General features: G+C 34.8%; 1 protein-coding gene across 1 annotated transcript in view; it reads left to right on the top strand.

Moving 5' to 3' along the window:
* Mdh1 (malate dehydrogenase 1) overlaps positions 1–19,505 on the top strand; it is a 112,920-nt gene extending 93,415 nt beyond the window's left edge. The window contains exons 6-8 of the mRNA XM_090407587.1: positions 5,614–5,790; positions 13,787–13,900; positions 18,672–19,505. Coding sequence (XP_090263713.1) covers positions 5,614–5,790; positions 13,787–13,900; positions 18,672–18,884 — 504 coding nt within the window. The 3' untranslated portion in view covers positions 18,885–19,505. The remainder of the gene's footprint in view (positions 1–5,613; positions 5,791–13,786; positions 13,901–18,671) is intronic.
* Positions 19,506–19,770: the final 265 nt, after the last annotated feature.

Raw genomic sequence — 19,770 nt, forward strand, 5'->3', positions numbered from 1 at the left:
GCCCTACCCAACTTTGCATCATCAGCGAACAAATGAATTGTTCCACTTAGATCTTTCCCTATATCGTTAATGAACAGATTAAACAGCAGTGGGCCAAGAACAGAACCCTGCGGCACACCACTAGTCACAGGCTGTTTTTTGGACTCTACTCCTGAATAAACTACTCTTTGATATCTCTCCATCAACCAACCACCTATCCATCTCACCAATCCTATATCCATTCCCATATGTTGTAGTTTACGAATTAGTATTCCATGTGGTATCCTGTCAAACGCCTTTGCCAGGTCCAGCAGTATCACTGTAAACCCATTTCCCTTATCCAGTTCAGCCGTCACCTTATTATAAAACTTGAGCAAGTTACTGAAGCATGATCTACCCTTCACAAAGCCATGCTGTCCCCTGTACAGTATCTCGTTTTCATCAATCCATTCCTGTATTTTTCCCTTGACTACTTTCTCTAAGACTTTGACAACGACTCCTGATATGCTGATCGGTCGGTAATTTGCAACCGTAGTCTTGGATCCTCCTTTATGCAGTGAAACTATTTTTCCCTCTTTCCACACCTTCGGGAATAAACCAGACCTGAGACTCAGATTAAACAACAATTTCAAGGGCACTGATAATTCTTTAGCCGCTTCACGCAAGACCCATGCCGGTATACCATCCAATCCAACAGATGTGTTCACATTAAGGTTCTGTAATAGACTAGTCACCTCCACTTCATTCATCACTATTCCCGTATAGACTAATGGTTCCTTCATTTTTTCAATGTCACCACCTGGATGATATACTTTTGCAAAGTGCGCGCTCAGTAACTCCACTATATCGACTGATTCAGTGACCTCCTTACCATCGTCATTCCTTAAAATCATTTTGCCGTGTACAGTTTTTTTCTTGCTTGCAGCATATTGAAAGACCTGTTTGGGATTCTCTTTTGCTTGCAAAGCTAGTTTCCTTTCATAATCCGCTTTTGCTTTTTTACCACACTTGTTACCTTTCTGGCCTGCACTTTATACCGTTCGTGTGCCTGCAGGTCACCCCTTTCTTTAAATTCCCTCCACAGTTGTTTCTTTTTTTGCAGCTCAAGCTTAATGGTGTTATTCATCCATTTAACCCCTACTTGTTTTACTATTCGGACCCTAGGTATACAATCAGCCATTATCTCCTGTAAATGCTCCTTGACCACTTCCCATGCTCTATCAACGTCCAGCCCTTGCAGTTGTACATGCCATGGCACTGATCCAAGCAATCTCCTAAGCTTGTCATACTCCTCAGCACAGTATTTCCACATATACCCTGTCTTAATCGAAAATTCAACACCTTTAGCCACTTCCCAGGTCAAGACCTTATGATCACTCTCACCAATAGGTGGCAAGATGGTCATATTCATTACAGTCAAATTCTCAGATGCTATTACCAGGTCAAGCACTCTCACACCTCTAGTATTTTCAATTACATGCTGTCTCAGATAGTTATCCCTTAATAATTGAATAAAATCCTTTTCCTTCCTCACATGTGTCCTCTCCTCCTTCCAATCAATGTTACCATAGTTGAAATCCCCCATAATAATTACCCCCCTTCCACTCATTTCATCAATTTCCCTATGCATACTACTCCACCATCTATTCCATCACCTGGTCTATAGCAGCACCCAACTGTATATTTCATTCTGCCAGTCTCAATCTCACACCAAATAGCCTCAAATGAGCTCCTTTCACTATCCTGCGATACAACTTCAATTCTCCTTGGCTGCAGTTCATCAGCTATCATCAATAATACCCCTCCCCCCATTTTATTCTCTCTGTCCCTCCTAAACACACTATAACCTACACATTCTATCCCACTAACTATATCTTCTTCCGTCAGCCATGTTTCACTAATGCCAATAACCTGTGGCCAGGAAGAGCCAATCAAGGCCAAAAATTCTTCCTTCTTGTAGTAGGGTACTTCTTCCCAGAAACTTGAGTTTTAACCCTGTATCTCAGAGAAATTGACCATAGAACTTTATTTCAACAGTATGAGAGTGTTAGGATCATGAAAGTCTTGTCATTCCACAGTGCCCTGAAAATCATCAAAAGTTGCGAGCCCAGCTGTTAGTGATTTCTAAGGATAGAGACTGACTGTCACTAATTTTGAATTAGCTGGTTTAGGACTAAAAAGAGCTCCATGTTGTGGTAATAAAAAGGCATTAGATAATATATGTATACAGGGCCTGTCTGAGAGTATCTGATGCCCCTAGGCAAAGAAAATTTTGGCACCCCTATACATTGTTTCTCTCTATATATTTTGTAATACTCGCACAAGCACACATACACCTACACATGTGGTTATTTGTCTTACCGCCCCCAGGCGATTGCCTAGGTTTGACTAATGATAAAACCAGCTCTGTATCTATTACTCCAAAATTATATACTATGTTGATTTATCACTTTCGGTTTGACATTTCTACCTTAACCTAAAGTTTTCTTACTAATTATAGAAGAAGAAATGCTTGAAAAGGATTTATCTGATGGTAGTATATGAAAGGAAAATTGTCTTAAATATTTCACAATTGATCAAGTTGGAGGTAGGATGATATATCTTCCTGGTCACAGGATAGCTTCTTTAAGATAATTCATACCAAACATTTTTTTTTTTTTTGTATGAAGAGGGAAATATTAATGTAATGGCTAGGTGATTTATTTATTTCAACAGTCTTTGATAATGTTCCACATAAGAACTCACTGATAAATGTGGCAAATAAGTTTGGGGATTGCTCCATGAAATTGATTGCTCAATCAATTTCCAAACATTGTCAATGTTTGGAAATTGATTGACAGACTACAGGAAATATTATTTGGAAGGATCTAAAAAGACTCTTCACAGCCTGGAGGACCACAAATTAGTGATTGCCAATATGGATTTCTCTTGCTCTAGCCAGCATTACCCACAATTCATGGAAAGGTTTGAAGAAACTTTGGTGTTTGCTTTAAACTTCTAGGGCAGGTCTACTTCCATCATTTTCAGTTCAGTTTTTCTCACCAGTGCATTCAGGACTATTTTTGCCCATTCTCACCATCCTGTATATAAAAAAATGGTATCTTATTAACCTGAAATCCTATCCATAGTTTTGCTGATGACAGCACTCCATTCCTCTTAGTTTGACAATCCTTGTAGTTGTCAAATGAAGTCAGTTCCTTAAACATTGATTTCCATATCAGTAAAGTGAGGACAGCCTAATAAGCTGCATTGCTACCAAACACTCCTCTCTTATTTCTCATAAGAAAATATCTCATTTCCCTTCCACTTACTTTTGGTAATACTAGATCTCTAGATAAGGTTGGGCTAGCTTATACCTCTAGTCTTTTCACAAACTTATCACATCCATAGTTATTTCGGCCTTCAGAAAAACTGGTTTTCTGCTTAAGATACTTCTTCTCATCTATACAGTTCCTTACACTATATATATGTATATAACAAATTTGCCTGCCCTGTGATATTGTTCTCACATTTGAGATAGTTCACCAATAACTCCTTAAAAATGCTATCCAGAAAAGGTAGATTACTGGTTACAGCTTTACTTCTCACTCCCCTCAGATTTGTAAAGGGATGGCAAAAGAATTGAAAATATTCAGAAGAGATGCACTGGTTGTAGAAGGATTATCAAAGATAGTTATGAGAATCAGTTGGTGATTATATGTGCTTTGAACTAAAATTTCATTGAAATTGTCAGTTTAGTTTTATAAATTCTTTTAGTTTTGTATTTGACTAAATGAGTACATATTTTTATAACTTTAAGAATTCTTCTTCCCTTCATATATTAGGCCTGATGGCCTGTTTCAGAGCTATCCTTAGCCCTTCTAAGCCGTACCTGTCCCGAGGATAAGGTGGCTAGCCCTATGCCTCTAGGTATGTCATGTCCTATGTCTGTAGATGCATGTGTGTTCACGGGGCCAGTTTACCTGCTTGTGGGAGGAAAAACCCTGCAGGCCATGCCCAAGACCAGCTAACTTGGCTATGTCTGAGAAAGATCCTTAAGCTCCTCGTGTTGGCGACGGGAATCGAACCCAGGACACTCCTTTCCCAGGCATATGGTTACAAAGCGCATAGCCACTCAGCTAACCACACAGACACAAAGAGTGTGAGAGAATGAAGATCATGTGAATATAATATAATGAAATGTTAAGTTTGGTTGATCATGATAAAGCATATTGGTCACATAAAGTTAGATAACTGGGAGAAAACTTACATATATCTTTCTCAATTCAGTTCAATTCTCTACATATTAAACAATATGCACAGAACTGAACTGACTGCTTTTGACCTGATGTCAAGTCCTAACCTTCTTGTGGTGCACCTCATCTGCAAGTATCTACCTGAATACTGAACAATTGAGAATGTACTGTCAAATTGTTTGGCTTGAACTAAAAAGGAAATTATGTTAAAACATGAAATGTCATGCTGGCTGGGGTGCAAATGTTAAACAAAGCCTTGATTGTTTTCATCAGGGGAACCAAGATGAATAGCTGAAAAGTCAGTTATTGGAATAAGTTCAATTTCACTATCAGCAGAATTCAAGATGGTCATCAACAATGGAAAATAAATGGAACTAGCAGAAGAATTAGATAAGCACAAAGTACCATGTCAATGTAATTGGTGTTACTGAAACCAAGAAGACAAAACGGATAAGCTTCTTGTAAATAATTACAAGGTGTAATTATTTCTTGTAAATAATTACATCAAACAATGATGGTCACTGGAAGGCAGGTGTAGCTACAGTATCCAACACTAAACATGAAAATAATCTTAATGGCAAACAGTTGATCACAATCCAATTTCCCATTGAAATGGGAAATTGGACTGTGAAAATCTACTTGTATCTGTTGTCCCACAAAAGGTTCTGCAAAAGTAGAGAAATTTTTCTGAGCTCCAAAAAAAAAAAAAAAAAGAGGGGGGGTGATTAACTAGATGTCAGAACTGTGTTTAAAAAACGAAGAAATTTTCAAAAATGATCCTTTCATTCTTTTAAATGACCATGATATTGATATTATTATTCACTTAAAGAGAATGAAAGGATCAGCAAAACAAGCATTTGAAACAAATGAACAGGATAAAGACTCGGAAGATAAATTAAGATGGAGGTAAATTGATGCAAATTTTAGATGATTGAAACGTAAGAGCTGAGGAAATCAGATCTGAATTGAATTTAATATATATATAGGAAACTAATAATGAATTCTTAGTTGTATACTATCAAAATCTGGTGCATCTCTTTGAGTATAGACTAAAAAATTATCTTGGAAACAGACTATCATTTGTGTTGGTCTCCCAGGCTTTTTTGGTACTTAATATTATTTTTTATTATTCATTATATGTTTCAACATCCCAACAGAGTTTGTGGTGTTGAAACATTCTAATTGTGTGTTGGAAGATAGTATGTATTCTTATATGAAATAAATGTTAAAAAGAAAAGACATCCTCATTTGGGGGCACTTTGAATACAATTATTTTTAAATTGAAGATAAACTTCTTCTAACATGTTCTTTCATTGCAGAATGTTTGGGTTAGAATTTGTTACTATTTATGAGATTGCTTATTGGCAAAGAAAAAAATTAGTCTCTACTTTTATTTCAGATTGCATCTCGCCTTGGAGTAAGTCCTAGCGATGTAGCAAATGTAATAATTTGGGGGAATCATTCATCTACACAGTTTCCTGATGTTAGCCATGCTGTTGTGAATTTAAATGGCTCTGTGGTAAAAGTATATGAAGCTATTAAAGATGACTCTTTCTTACAATCTGAATTTATTACTGTAAGTTTATGTATATTTTAGTTTGATATGTTTTTAAATCCAGTTTCATTGTACTTGTATCATTATTAATGTGTTATATAACCTTATATAAAGCCCTTCCCTGATAGAAGGATTTTATGTATGCTCTTTTAATCTCAGTTCAGATGCAATTCAAACCAAAGTCATTTTCAAGTGGAGATGGTTCTAGACAATTAGAAAAAATTGACTATACCTTCCCTTTCACCTCCTGGAATCTGGTTTTTTCCCTTCCAAAATAAGCAAACCAAACCCAGAGCACATACATGTGCATTTACAGCTATAATACACAGTACATGCTACTACAGCACCATACAGTGAGCAGCTTAAAACCCAATGTTAGTATAGTAGAACAATGTGGGACATGAATAACCCTGTTTCAAAATTAACTCTTTGCATACAAGTATGACATTCATTAATGGATAATTGTATAATTTCTCAAATTATTTGTTGTATTATAGTAAAAGACAGATGGCATCAGGTGATCATGAATGACAAAAACAATAGTCAGACTGAAGTTCTACTCATGCTCTACTTTGTCGAAAGCTTTCTCCTGATCAAGGTTGATGAGTGCCAGGTTTTCATTTTGGCTGTTTGCGATGTGGATGAGGTCTCTTATTAAATGGATGAAGTATTGATCTTCCTGGAACAGATTAAATTTGATGTTGGCCAATAACTTCAGGCAGTGTTGGCTTTAGTTTGCAATAACTTTGGAAATGATTTTTCAATCTGTATTGATTAGTGAGATTGGACGCCAGTTTCGGATATCTGCGTGGTCTCCCTTCTTTGGTATCAGTCGAGCTACTGAGGTCGTGACGGATTGTGCAAGCCCATTGAGGTAGGTTTCTTGCAGTTTTAAGGAGAAGTGGTCCAAGTTGATTCCAGAAGACTTGGAAAAACACTGTTGTGAGACCATCAAGGCTGGGAGATTTGACAAGGACACAGATGCAGTTTTCAGTTCATCTAGAGTGATTGGGTTTTCTAAGTGGTTCCAATCTGTTGCAGAGATTTTTCTTGTTTCTTTCAGTATTTTGTGAATGGCATTAAGGGATATTCCTGTAGAGCTGTATGCATTCTTGTAGTATTGTAGGATTTCAGAAGTGGTTTTACTTGGATCTTCTGTGATGCTGCCACCTTGAAGTCTAATAGCAGAGATGCAGTTTGCTGCCTGGTATTTTTTTTCAAAAGAGACAAAATATTTTGTGGAGACATATGAAAGATTTACTTGTGTATGAGCAATCTAAGTAGGGCACCTTTTGTAGATAATTCTAAGTGTTTTTTGCATGGCTTGGACTGAATGATATTCAGGGCTTTCTCATGGGAGATACTTGAGCTGTTCTTGAAGTTGTCGGATTCTAATGTTCCTCTGTTGATTTTTCTGGTGACTGTAGATCTGCATGAAAGATTTTATTTGTGAGTTTAGGTGAGGCCACCATGTTTTCATTGGTTCTATATTTCCTTTAATGTGAGTGAAGTTAGTTATTAAAGCCGAGAGTGTTTATTATGCAATCTGGATTTTTCAGGAGGATTGGATCTTGTTGAAGATCCAATAAGCACTTCCTGATTTCGATGCTTCCAAAGATAATGAAAGTTGCAGCTTGATGAAGCAATGATCTGAGATGTAGGAAGGAATATGTGAGATGTTTCTAACTAGAGGAACAGCTTGTTTGGAAATGTATCTGTCCACTCGTGCTTGGTAGAGCGGCCTATTAGTTGCTGTGATTGTTGACCTCCATGTGTAGGACTTCTTATCTGGATGTTGGTGCCAAAAGACATCAATGAGTTCATTATTGTTTACCAGTTTTGAAGTTTGTTGATTAATGAGCTACGATGTTCAGCACATTGAAGTCTTTTTCTTGATCAAAAGTGCAATTAAAGTCACCAGCTATTATATGTTCTTGGTCAATACTGGAAAGATGGTTTTGAATGCAATCCAAGATTTGTGATGCCAGAGCATCCTACTGTGGCATGTAGATATTGAACACATGCAGGATATTATGGTTGGGTGCTTTTATGTGAACATACAAAGCATATCCTGGTATATCAGCAATCACTTTCAGTTTGTAGGGAGGTCAATGATGTACACCTAAGCTAACTCCTGATCCATGATGTTGTTGGGTTGCAGAGTGAACCTGGTCAAGGACTATTCTGTTGTGTAAAGCAGAGGCACATCCTCTTGCATTGAGAGAAAAGAGGCTTAATGACATTATGTTTATGAAAGTTTGATTGTAAGTTGAATCTAATATTGGTCCTGGTATTGTGCTTGTAGCCCATTAATTGGTAGTAGATTCACTTACTCCTGTTAACCTCTGCTCTTTTTACTTTTCAGTTTTGAGTGTAGGCCCTGAAGTTCAGATATTAGTTGCAGGATTCTTGTGGTGTATTTAAGGGCTATGGTTAATTGTGAGGGGAGCCTCGCACTTTTTGTATGAAGGATGACAGCCGCTTCATGGTTAGGGGACCCTCAGTGTGGGAAAGTTCCCCTCAGCTTCTTTCTCTTCTAAGTCGTCATGTGGAGATTCAGTTTCCTCATTGTCTGGGAACTCCGTTCCTCCTTGGCTGGCTGCGGGTGACAAAAGGCCATTTTGAGTAGTTTCTTCTATCGGATGAGGTTTTGAATTAGTAGGAGGCTAGGTTGGTGATTCTGGTTGTTGTGTCAAGGGATTGCTTTTAATTAGTTCATCTTGGTCATCTCTGTTAGGAGGATCCAAGTTTTCATATTGTTTGTTTAGTGTTACTGTGATACTTCGTTATCAGAGCTTTGGATCTCATTACTCGGCAGGCATTCAAGAGCGACGGGACCCTTGTCTTTTCCAGTTTGGGATTTTCTTGACTCTGAAATTCGTTATGAGGAGAGAATTTTTGGTTTACTTTTTCCTATGCTTTGATTATCTTCATGTACAATGTTGTTCTGTTCAACTGGTTTGCTATTCTGGGCTGGGATATTTGTTGATGAATCGCTTGTAATATAGGGACATTATTTCTTAATATGATCCTCTTCACGACAGAGGAAGCACTATGATGAGGAAGATAAGTAGAAAGTGTAGGTGATTCTGTTTATGTCCATGTTGATTAATTTTGGCAGGTTGTGTAGTGCATCGTTTTGACATGAGCGAATTCGGGCTTTTTCATGCCTGCTGACAGTGTGGTGCGTATTTTTCCTGTGACAGAACCGTATTTTGATAACATGGATCTGATGAGTTGATGAGGAATTTCAGGGAAAACGTTTGATACCGTTACTTTTGTCAGAGCCAGTGCTATTGGGGCTGCTTTGAAGTGAGAATTGCTGATATTGGTCCTTTTTGCAGTACCATTTGTGCCCATGAGATATGGCTGAAATACACCTGCACAGTAGCAACTACGCAGGAGGCATCAGTGATATTTTTTGCGGGTACAATTTTGCCAATCACCGTCAGATATTCTTCCTGTAGAATGCTTTCTTTGGTGGTGAAAATAACAATTCCATTTTCTCGGAAAATGACGGTAACAGTGGTAGTTATTTTTGTGTTAATCGGTTTACTACTGGCTGATGTGGCATTTGTAATGATAGGATATTTCCATTTGATACAACATTAGTATAAGATTTGGAATTGAGTGACATGTTTTCCATATGTATAGCTCCTGTGAACGTTGCTCTTCCTTCCAGGTCCGAAGTCGTAGGTGGTCTTTGCTTTGAGTCGGTGGTAGTACAGGAATGTGGATTCTTGTGGTGGCTATGGCAGGTAATCCTTCACCAGCGATAGCCGAAGGTGAGGAGTCCAGCTAGTGCAGGTAGCGAAGAAGGAATTATGGCATTGAAATTGAGGATATATAGGAACTCATACAGCAGGAAAAGGAAACTGTCATAAATCACTTATCATTACACTTATGCATACACGACTGGTATGAGTGGATAACTCTCAGATTGGAGAATATATCTATATAAAACTGCAAGTCCTTCTTTGCAGACAAACGTATAAAAGGTGGAAGAAGGCAGGAGCAATATGAACGCACGTGCACCACCTAGCAGATAGATTATATGTTAATAGATAGACGTGTGTGTGTGTATATAGATAGATAAATATAGGTATATAAATATATTATATATTTTGTTTTATATCTGTATTTTCAGCCTCTGTTATTTTTTTAAACTTTGTTTTGGAAATTGGTTTTAAATTAATTTTCTTTAAGCTTTTATAAGCTGAACTTGGTGCTCTTTCATTCACTGAGATTCTGCACCTAATTTTGACTAGATAATGACCTGAATCACAGCAAGCTTCTCTATATAATCTTACAGCTATAATACTAGATGTCAAAGTTCCATGAATCAGTTTGAAATGTACTATCTAGGGATATCCATGTCCTTCTATGAAAGTCTTTATGCATAAAGCATGTAGAGTGTAGAGGATATAACCATATTTTTGCTTAATATCTATCAGTTTCTCTACATTATTATAAGAGCATGCATGCAGACTGGATTTTCCTGTTGTTTCTTTATAAACATCTTCCTGTTTTCCTGGCATTGAATTCTCCAATAATTGTTTTTGTCATTAGATGGTGCTGAATCATTCAATCTCTCCATTTTACAGAAGAAATTCCATTTTTTTCTCCTTAATAATAATCTGTTGCTTCTGTTGGCATATGAGCATTTATAATCCATAAATTAAAAAATGCTGTTCTGATTTTTATTGCACATAATCTTTCATTCACAGGTCTAAAATCTAAAACATTCTCCTAATGTCTATCAACTATAAATGCTATTCCAAATTGAAGTTTCCCTTATTCTTTCCCAACCATGTTGGCCTGGTTGGCCAAGTGGTTAACATCCACTCTCCAACCAATAGGTTGCATATTCAAATCCCACTATAGGCATGGATGTTTGTGATTGTCTTTAGGTGAGAGATGAATTTCGTTGCCCAGTGTTTTTTATTTTTAAAAAAATCCTTAACCTGTTGATGGCATGCATATACTATAGGTTTACAAATAACTTTTCATGTTTGGAAGTCACATTAAAATAATAATAATAAAATAAATTTGAAAAAATTGTAAATTTTCCAAAATTTTGGATTTCTGATATAGACACTTTAAGTGTGCTCCTGTCTTATATAATGTTCTTATATTCCATCTCCAAAAATCATAACCCATTAGTCATTTCGTGAGTTGTATCCATTTTGTGTCTCTAGTTTGAGGCTTTTTCTTTGTAGGTTCCTTAACAGGGAGTAGCTTTCTGAGATTGATGCATCAACCCATTGCTCAATCCCCTGTAAATAGGGTGGCCTAGCTGTATATAAAAAAAATAAATAAATACATAAATTTACTTCTACCATTTTCCAGTTATATGAGCACATAACTTCATTTCTTTAGTAAGCTGATTTAGTAAATAAAAGTTTATTGACAGTGAATTAAACTTTTTAAAAATTGGAGGAGGTGCTCATTTTATACATTGCAGTTTTATGTTTAGCAGTATCACTCCATAAGTATGGATCTGTGTAATCTATCACATATTAGTGGTAGGTTGCATGTTCATGTAATCTGCTTCCTTTCATGTTGTTGCATCATACTCTTCCTTATGCCTTCAGTCGTTGAGTGTCCAGCCATTTAAAAGCATCAACATATGATGCCTTTCTTTTTTTTTTTGGTATAAGTTTGTAAAATTCTGTTAGCATTCTCCAAGACAATACACCATTGTTTAGAAGCTAAACTTCCTGATTCCACCTTTCCCTGGTCTTATATATTGAAATTTTTGTACCTCATGAATGAAGATTTTGTCATATACCATTCCAAAAAAGACTTGAGCTCATTCTTGTTTTTCCATGTTTGTTGTAGTCTATAACTCATGACGATTCCTTTTTGTCGGAGATCATGCTTGATCCTCCTGTCTGGGATGCAAAGAACCTTTTGAGGTAGTTTCATCTAAAGTTGTGTTCTGCATCTCATATGGAAGTGACAGCTTCACCGTCCTCCTGTGAAAGAGAAACTGACTTTAGAATATGTGCAAATGAAATTTAACTGCAAATAAAATAATAAAGCTGCCTTATCATAACACTAATTAGGTTTATATGAAACCAGGTTATTTGGCTCTTCCAGACAATTTAAACCTAACATCTTAAGGAAGCAGTCAAGGTGAAGAGGTTTTTATTTCCAGATGAATTGCAAAGAAAGCTTGTAATTCTCACTAGCATTATCTCAGATCATGATTCAAAGCTTTATACATTTTGTAGCCTGATACAGTTTGCTTTTCTCTGATACTAGTGATTTGTTCAGGAATTTTCCAGTTAAGGCCTGTTCATTGGTAGAGCATTGAGGTCAGTTTGATTTTCTTCTAGAAATGATGTCTTTTTTTAATTACATCAACTTGAAATTTGTGAGGGAACCTTCAGTATCATAACTTGATGTTTCACATCCATCTAGGTTTGTCTCTTGAATTCTGGTTTGAGACTAAGCTTTTCTTTGAAATATGTTTTTAATGTTTTTCAAAAGCCACAATCTCAGATTTTATGTTCTTTACTAATCTTCCATATTCTCCCAAAAGAGAGATGTAACCAATGATTGCATTGCTTGTTTGATATCAAATTTCCAGTGTCTTATTTTTCTGCTAATTACTGAAACAAATTCATTTCTTTTTTTGTCCTTTATATAGTGTATATACAGTACTCTATAGTATCTAGATACTGAGGAACTAGACTAAGTATTCCAACTGGGCATGATAGCACTCCAGAAAAACAGCTTCCCAACAGCATCTGTCCCTTGGGGGGGGGGGGGGTGCTAACTGTAGAGTTTGTTTACTCAAACATACTGAGGCAGAGCACTGTAAGCTGGATGGGAACAGACAAGTTACTTTTCGATGGCAAGATAATACTGATGATGTTTTTCCACAGCTTTAGTTAAATGACTTACTGCTTATCCTCTCCCAAGCTGATTTGTCATTGTGGAAAAGATGACCCCTCCCTCCCATTAAATCCATGAATATGTTACATCCAAGGGTGAATCCACAATGTCTAGTGATGTTGGACATTGTGAATTACAATCCCTTTAAAACCTATTTGATAAAGAAACTAAGCTATTGAGCTAGACATGCTGCTCTGAAACAAAATAACAAAAGCAAGTGTAAGGAAACTAATTTCATTGTTGCTAGATATAGTATAAGAGCATTGGCAGATGATTAAAAGGTAAAAGAAAATGAATATGAAATAAGCAAACTGAAATGGAATATAATAGGACTAAGCTAAGTGAAAAGAAAATCAGAAGAATGCATAACACTAAGAATCAGGAAATGTACTTTGCTAGAAAGTACCGGGTGATGTCAAGCATAGGAGTAAGTTTTTTATAAACAAAAGTATAGCCAATAAAGATACTAAATATGCAAGAATATCAGATAGCATATATCATAGTGCCAACCAGCAGTTATGAAGATGAAGTAGAATTCTGTGATATAGTGTCCAATACAAATAACAGAATCCTATAGCCTACACAATAATGTTGGACAACTTTAATGCATGACTGGAAAAAAAATAAAAATGAACTTGAAAAGTGTATAGGTAAACATGCCATAAGAGAATGAAATGTAAGAGAAAATATGATTACCTTTATGATGAGGAACTAGTTGAATGCTATGAAAACATTTTACAAGAAAAGACCAGTTTAAAAATGGACATGAATTAGTCCAAATGAACAAACAAAAGTGAATATTTTATCATCTCTTATAAGAATATTTAAAGATGTTTATCATGAATAAAATAAATCATAGGAAGGGATTACAGATTAGTTATAGAGGAAAATAACAATAGAAGAAAAAAATTACAGGATAAAACAGAATAAAGAAATATATAAGAATTAAGCATTCGTGAGAAAAGCTAAATCCATAAGGAAGAAAGTTTTTTTTTTTTTTAATTGCTTTTCCTGCCTTTGTTTATTAAAAGCCAACTATAAATATTTGTATTTTTGTAAGATTGCCAAAATGCATTTAGGCCAGTGAGAAAAATTTTAAATAAATTTTTTACAGTTAGTTCAAAAGAGAGGTGCTGCTGTTATTGCAGCAAGGAAATTATCTAGTGCCATGTCTGCTGCTAAAGCTGCAGGTGACCACATGCGAGATTGGTGGCATGGTACCTCACAGGTAAGTTTTTTAGTCATTTAAGCATGTGTTTTCTATACACACTTTAAACATTTTTATTAATATATTTTGAAACTGATTAGAATTTTTGCCATTGCTTAAGGCTATAATATATAAAGAAAATGATACAGTAAATCTCACTTAATTTTGCTTATTCCTTCATTTGCTATATTCTTGACATTTTAATTTAAAATATGCTTACTATTTAATGTGCATCTGAACAACCCATTGATTATAGTGTCAATTAATTCAAAATTTACCATATTATACATCATCATCATCATGCGTATCAAGGATTTAGGCCTAGCATGGCCTGTTCCGGCCTTAGAGGTCATTGTTGAATTGTTTAAGAGGACGTCCTAGTTTTCTTTTTCCTAATGGCTTGTACTTTAAGGCTTGTTTTGATGATCTTTCTGTTTTCATTCTTTAAACGTGTTCCATCCATTTATGTTTATATTTTTTAATTTTTTCTATTACTGGTTCTTGGTTTAATTCTTTCATAATTTCATCATTTCTTTTGTGATCAAATAGGGTATACTTTGCAGTTTTTCTCATAAACTTCATTTCTGCTGTTATTAATCTTTGTTTGTCTTTTTGTTTTATTGTCCAAACCTTGCTTCCATACATTAAGACTGGTAGGGCAAATGTATTGTATACTTTTAGTCTGGTTTGTTTTTGAACTAGGTTTGGTTTAAATATAGAGTTAATTATACCTGTTATTTTTAAATATTTTGCAATTTTTACGTTTATATCTTTTTCATTTTCATATGTGATCATATATCCTAGGTAGTTAAATGAATTCACCTGTTCTAAGATCTTGTTATCTATTACTATTTTAGTTCTTACTGGATCTTGTCCTTTAAAGGCCATAGTTTTTGATTTTTCGTGTTGATATTATCATACCATAATCTTTGGCTATCTCATTTATATCTAAAATAGCTTTCTGTAAGTTATCTTCAGAATTTGTAATTATTATTTGGTCGTCGGCAAAAAGGAGAGTGTTTAAGTTCACTGTAGGAGAAAGTTTAATTCCTTGATGTAAATTTTTATTCCATTTTATTATTATTTCATTTCAGTAAATATTAAAAAGAGTTGCTGAGAGGGAACATCCCTGTCAGACCCCTTGGTTTATCTCTCTCGTATACAATAGCTCGTGATTTAATCTTATTCGTATTTGATTATTTTCATATATACTTGTGATAGCTTTTAGGATATTATTTGGTATTTGTCTTTCTTTTAATATGCTAAATAATATGTTTCTTTTAACTTTGTCAAATGCTTTTTCAAAGTCAATAAATGCAATATGTGTTTCTAAATTGTATTCTCTTCTTTTCTCTATTATTAGTTTTAGGCAAAAGGCTGTGTCTATACATGATCGTCCTTTTCTAAATCCATTCTTTACCTCTAAAATAAAGTTTTCAGAATATTTCATTAGTTTGCTATTTAAGATTCTACCATATTATACCTACTCCAAAAAGAGATTTCCTTCTCTCTCAAACATTTTAAGCTTTACAGGTTGATTTCAAACTTACATTCAGTTGTACCCCAGCATCATTAACATGATCATTACATCAGCAAGACTGCAGCATATTCAATGCATTTCATAAATAAATTAAAGATGCCAAAAATTATTAGATTCTTGGTTTCATTCTTTATCCAAGTATAAGTAAACAAAGTTTGCATGTGAAGCTACTTTACGACTGAACTGCTTATATATAGAGACTAATGATGTTTGCTTTTTTTATGGGATACTAAGGCAATTGATGTGAAGTCATTAGCCTCTATGTACAAGTAGCCCAATCATGAATTGACTTTACACACAAACTTTGTTTGCTTACACTTTTTTATTTATTTATTTTTTTTTAACCCAATTTGGATAACAATAGATCAGTTAAGCTGAATAAAATTTGACCACATGTGGCAATCCAAGTAATGATTAGCTGTAGGCTTTGACACCTTTTTTTTGGGGGGGGGGAGTGATGTACAAAAGCTCTATAGGATAAAGAGGAATTGGTGATAGAATAGAAGCCCTTGGGCATTATTGCTTTGGTGAAGTCATTTACAGTGAACAACCAGAGAGAAAGATGGCAACCCGATTATAAAGGGCAGATAACTTACTGGGCAGGCCTCAGTGTGAGATAAATCAAATGCTTTAGAAGTGTCAATTAATTTCTCCAAACTTCTCTAGTAAGTGTTCAATTTGTGGATAATGTAGACTGAGAAATCCACTGACACATTGGCATAACTGACAGTATGTATAGTTATTTTTGATTTTTGGTAGCTTTTTAAACAAACTGCAGAAAATATTGCAAGTCTTGTGGCTTTTTTCTTTTTGAATTGCCAGATTTTGGTGTTTTTTAGTCAGCTTTGAGCAAGATAAGAATGCAGATACCATCAAAAAAGAAAATGTGCTAGTTTCGAAAACAGCCATAGGCTAACAACTTTAAAATATGACCTGTAGACACACATATATAGTTGAAAAAATATTAAAGCAGTTCAAAAATAAAAATTAAATCTTAGAGACTGAATGACATTCTGAAGAAAATCCTGATTCACCCAAGGAACCATGTAGCGTCTAAAAAACTTAAAAAAAAAAAAAAAAACTAAATAAACATTCCATGATTAAGCAGGCTTCAGTGCAAGAGACAGTCAAATGCTTTAGAAGTGTCAAGTGATTTCTCCAAACCTCTAGCAAGTAGTTCTGTACTTTTGATACATAATTCTTTCTCATTTGTAGTCTATTTTTTGGAGCTTCCATGAACAAGGTTAACAATAATTGTACAGAGGAAGTTGAAGAATAATTTGTGAAGAGAATCATATTCCTGGTTATGAATTTTTTGTATGATTTCATCATAATGTGTTCTTAGAGAATAGAAAGAAAAATATCAGAAAGCTATATTATGTGTAAAAGTAGCTAAAGTCAGCAGCTATGGTATGCATAAAAGTAGCTAAAAGGAAAATTTCAGTGGAAAGAATATAGATCACCAGCCTGGTTAGCTGAGTAGTTAGCATACCAACATTCTAACCAACAGGCTGTGGATTTAAATCCCACCATGGGCATGGATGTTTGTAATTGTGTTTAGGTAATAGATGAATCTCACTGGCCAGTGTGAGACCTGTCCCACTTATTGGAGGCCTGAAGTGGCTTGAAAAAGCTTCATGTTTGCTCTCTAGAGCAGAGCTGCACTGAATAATATTAATTAAAAATGCAAAAAGAAAAATGTATAATAAAAGTAGGGTGAAAAAAATCCTTAGACCACCCACAGTACAAAATGTACTGTAGATTTGCAAATAACTTTTCATATGTGGAAGCAACATAAAAGATCATGAAGATACAAAATATTTTGGAGGAGAAAGCTTAGAAATGAAGAAAAGAATTCCATATAAAAGGAATCAGATCATGAAGGTGATTTTAAAATATATATATATATTATGGATGTCTGGAATAAATATTTCAAAAAATTAATGAGGAAACAGATGATAGAACAATGATAAAAAAAAAATAGCCAGGAGGAATGTAATACACACATCAATATGTGATATAGAAAAAGGCATCAGAAACTGGACATAAGTGGAGTAGACGATATTTCACTTGAAATGCTGAAATATGGTGGTATAAAAGTTAGTGGTTAGTGAATTCCTGGCACAAGATCAAATTCATGTTGATCAGAGTAAAACTCATCATACCAGTTTATATAAAAATAAATAAAATAATGTTCTTGCTGATATCTGAGCATTCCAGGAAAGCTTTATGTATTACATACTTGGGGAAAAAAAACTAAAAAAAATTAAATTTTAACTAGCTTATATAGGCTAAATAAGGTTGCCATATACTAAAGTTTTATCTTTTTACAAATAGTTGAAGTATCATGGGAATATAGTGATCTCTAAGCTTTCCTGGAAAGAGCATATAATACTTAGAGGTAAAATGTTCAAAACACTAAATCTGTTGGGACATCTTGTGAAATAGTTCAACTATCTGTGGGAGGTCTGTGCATTAAATCTTTATGAACAACAAGGCTGACAGTAATTGGTATGGCAGTCGGTTCTTAATATTCTGAATTAATGCTTTTTTTAGGATGAGAAAGTGGTGGTGTGAATCCAGAAATTGGTGTTCTATGGATTGCTCCATAGAACAACTCATTTCAACTCAAATCTATTCTAATGAGAATAGATTTGAGTTGCAGAATTCGGTTGATTGACAGGAAAGGGATGGTGTGATATAAATAGGATATGATATGTATAAGTCACAAAGGATTTTACAAGATTTTTCATTACCTGAACAGAAGAACAAGGAATAATCTTGTTCTTCTGGTCAGGTAATGTTTAACCCCTTTGAGAGTGGAATGGCTTCTCCAAAGTCTTTTGTGCTTGTCAGTGAAAGTGTTAATAGAGAGGTATGAGTATTGAGCAGATAATTTGTGAATCTTCAAGCTTCATGGAGATACCTGTAGAATAATAATAAAATCACTTTGGCTTTTGATGCATTCTTCAGATTTTTCTTCCTGCAAAACAGACATACCAGCCATGGAATGCATGTAGATATTACTTAGCTTATAGTTCTAGTTACTTCAACATCAGTATTTGATTGGAATATCTGCTGTTAAGATATAATATAAGCCTATCAATTGGCTTTTAGTAAGTATTAAATCACTCTTATATATTAATTAATATTTTATGATTGGATGGCTTCAGTTTTAATATTGTTAATTAAAAAAAAAAAAGACAATAGTTTAATGACTGTTTCTAGTTTTCAATGCTGTTTTCACTTTAGGGCCAGTGGGTATCCATGGCTGTATTTTCTGATGGTTCCTATGGCACACCAGCAGATGTTATGTATAGTTTTCCTGTTCAAATTGGATCTGATTCTACTTGGAAAATTGTGCAAGGGTTAGAAATTGGAGATTTTGCTCGTGAAAAAATGGATGTTACTGGACAAGAACTAGTACAGGAAAGGGAAGAGGCATTAGCAGTTTGTCAAGATTGACATACGGTCTCCCCTACAGCCAGATTGTAAGTGGTCACTGTGCAATCTTAATGAACAACTTTGAATAGGTAGCTCACCAGTGTACTTCATTTTCAGTTTGTAGCATTGCAAAATTAGAGTTTAAAAAAATTTTCTGCACATATACCAGAAGTGTTAGGTGTTTTGATAGCAATCTTCATAATTGATTATGTTTGGAAATTTTTTGTGTTAAAGAAGTAGAGTATTATATAAGAATCATCATACAATTATATCATGTCAGCATATAGAAAGAGTTGAAAAATAGAGCATCTTCAGAGCAGTAGCAGAAATCATGAAATTCATATTAACTGGTGTTTGTTTCTTCTGTTGTTCAAAAAAAAAAAAAAAAAACAATATAGTCCTGGCTGTAGTGGGCATAGATGTAGTATATCAGTACATGCTGTATGTTTTTACTATAATGAGGAATCTTGTATTACTTTGGATTGCTAGTTTATATAGTTTTATCTAATACTGTCATCTATCATGAATGGTTATTTTTTACGTTATCTGTTACAATTAAAGGTATGCTATTTTTTTTTTTGATAAAATATATGTGCAGAAAATGTATCTGATTAAAAAAATAAAGCACTTTAGCATTCTGAATAGTGCAATTCTTTTTTCCATTGTTTACATGGCTTGCCTCTATGTTAACCTCCCAAACGGCCAGGATGTCTGTAGACGTCCAGCTAAATCTGGATATGATTTAACCCACCTGTTGAAAGGACCGGGATAAGAAATGCAATTTGACCATCATGTCCATTAGAAGTTGTGATGAACCCTCAAGCTGAAGAGAACGGTTAATCGGATTATCTCACATTCGTAGCTGCCTCTCAGTTGCCATATAACAAGAAACGCACTTCCTTGTTCT

Source organism: Typopeltis vanoorti, chromosome 17 (assembly GCF_054136105.1).
Source record: "Typopeltis vanoorti isolate ZY-2024b chromosome 17, IOZ_Tvanoo_1.0, whole genome shotgun sequence".
NCBI lineage: Eukaryota > Metazoa > Arthropoda > Arachnida > Uropygi > Thelyphonidae > Typopeltis > Typopeltis vanoorti.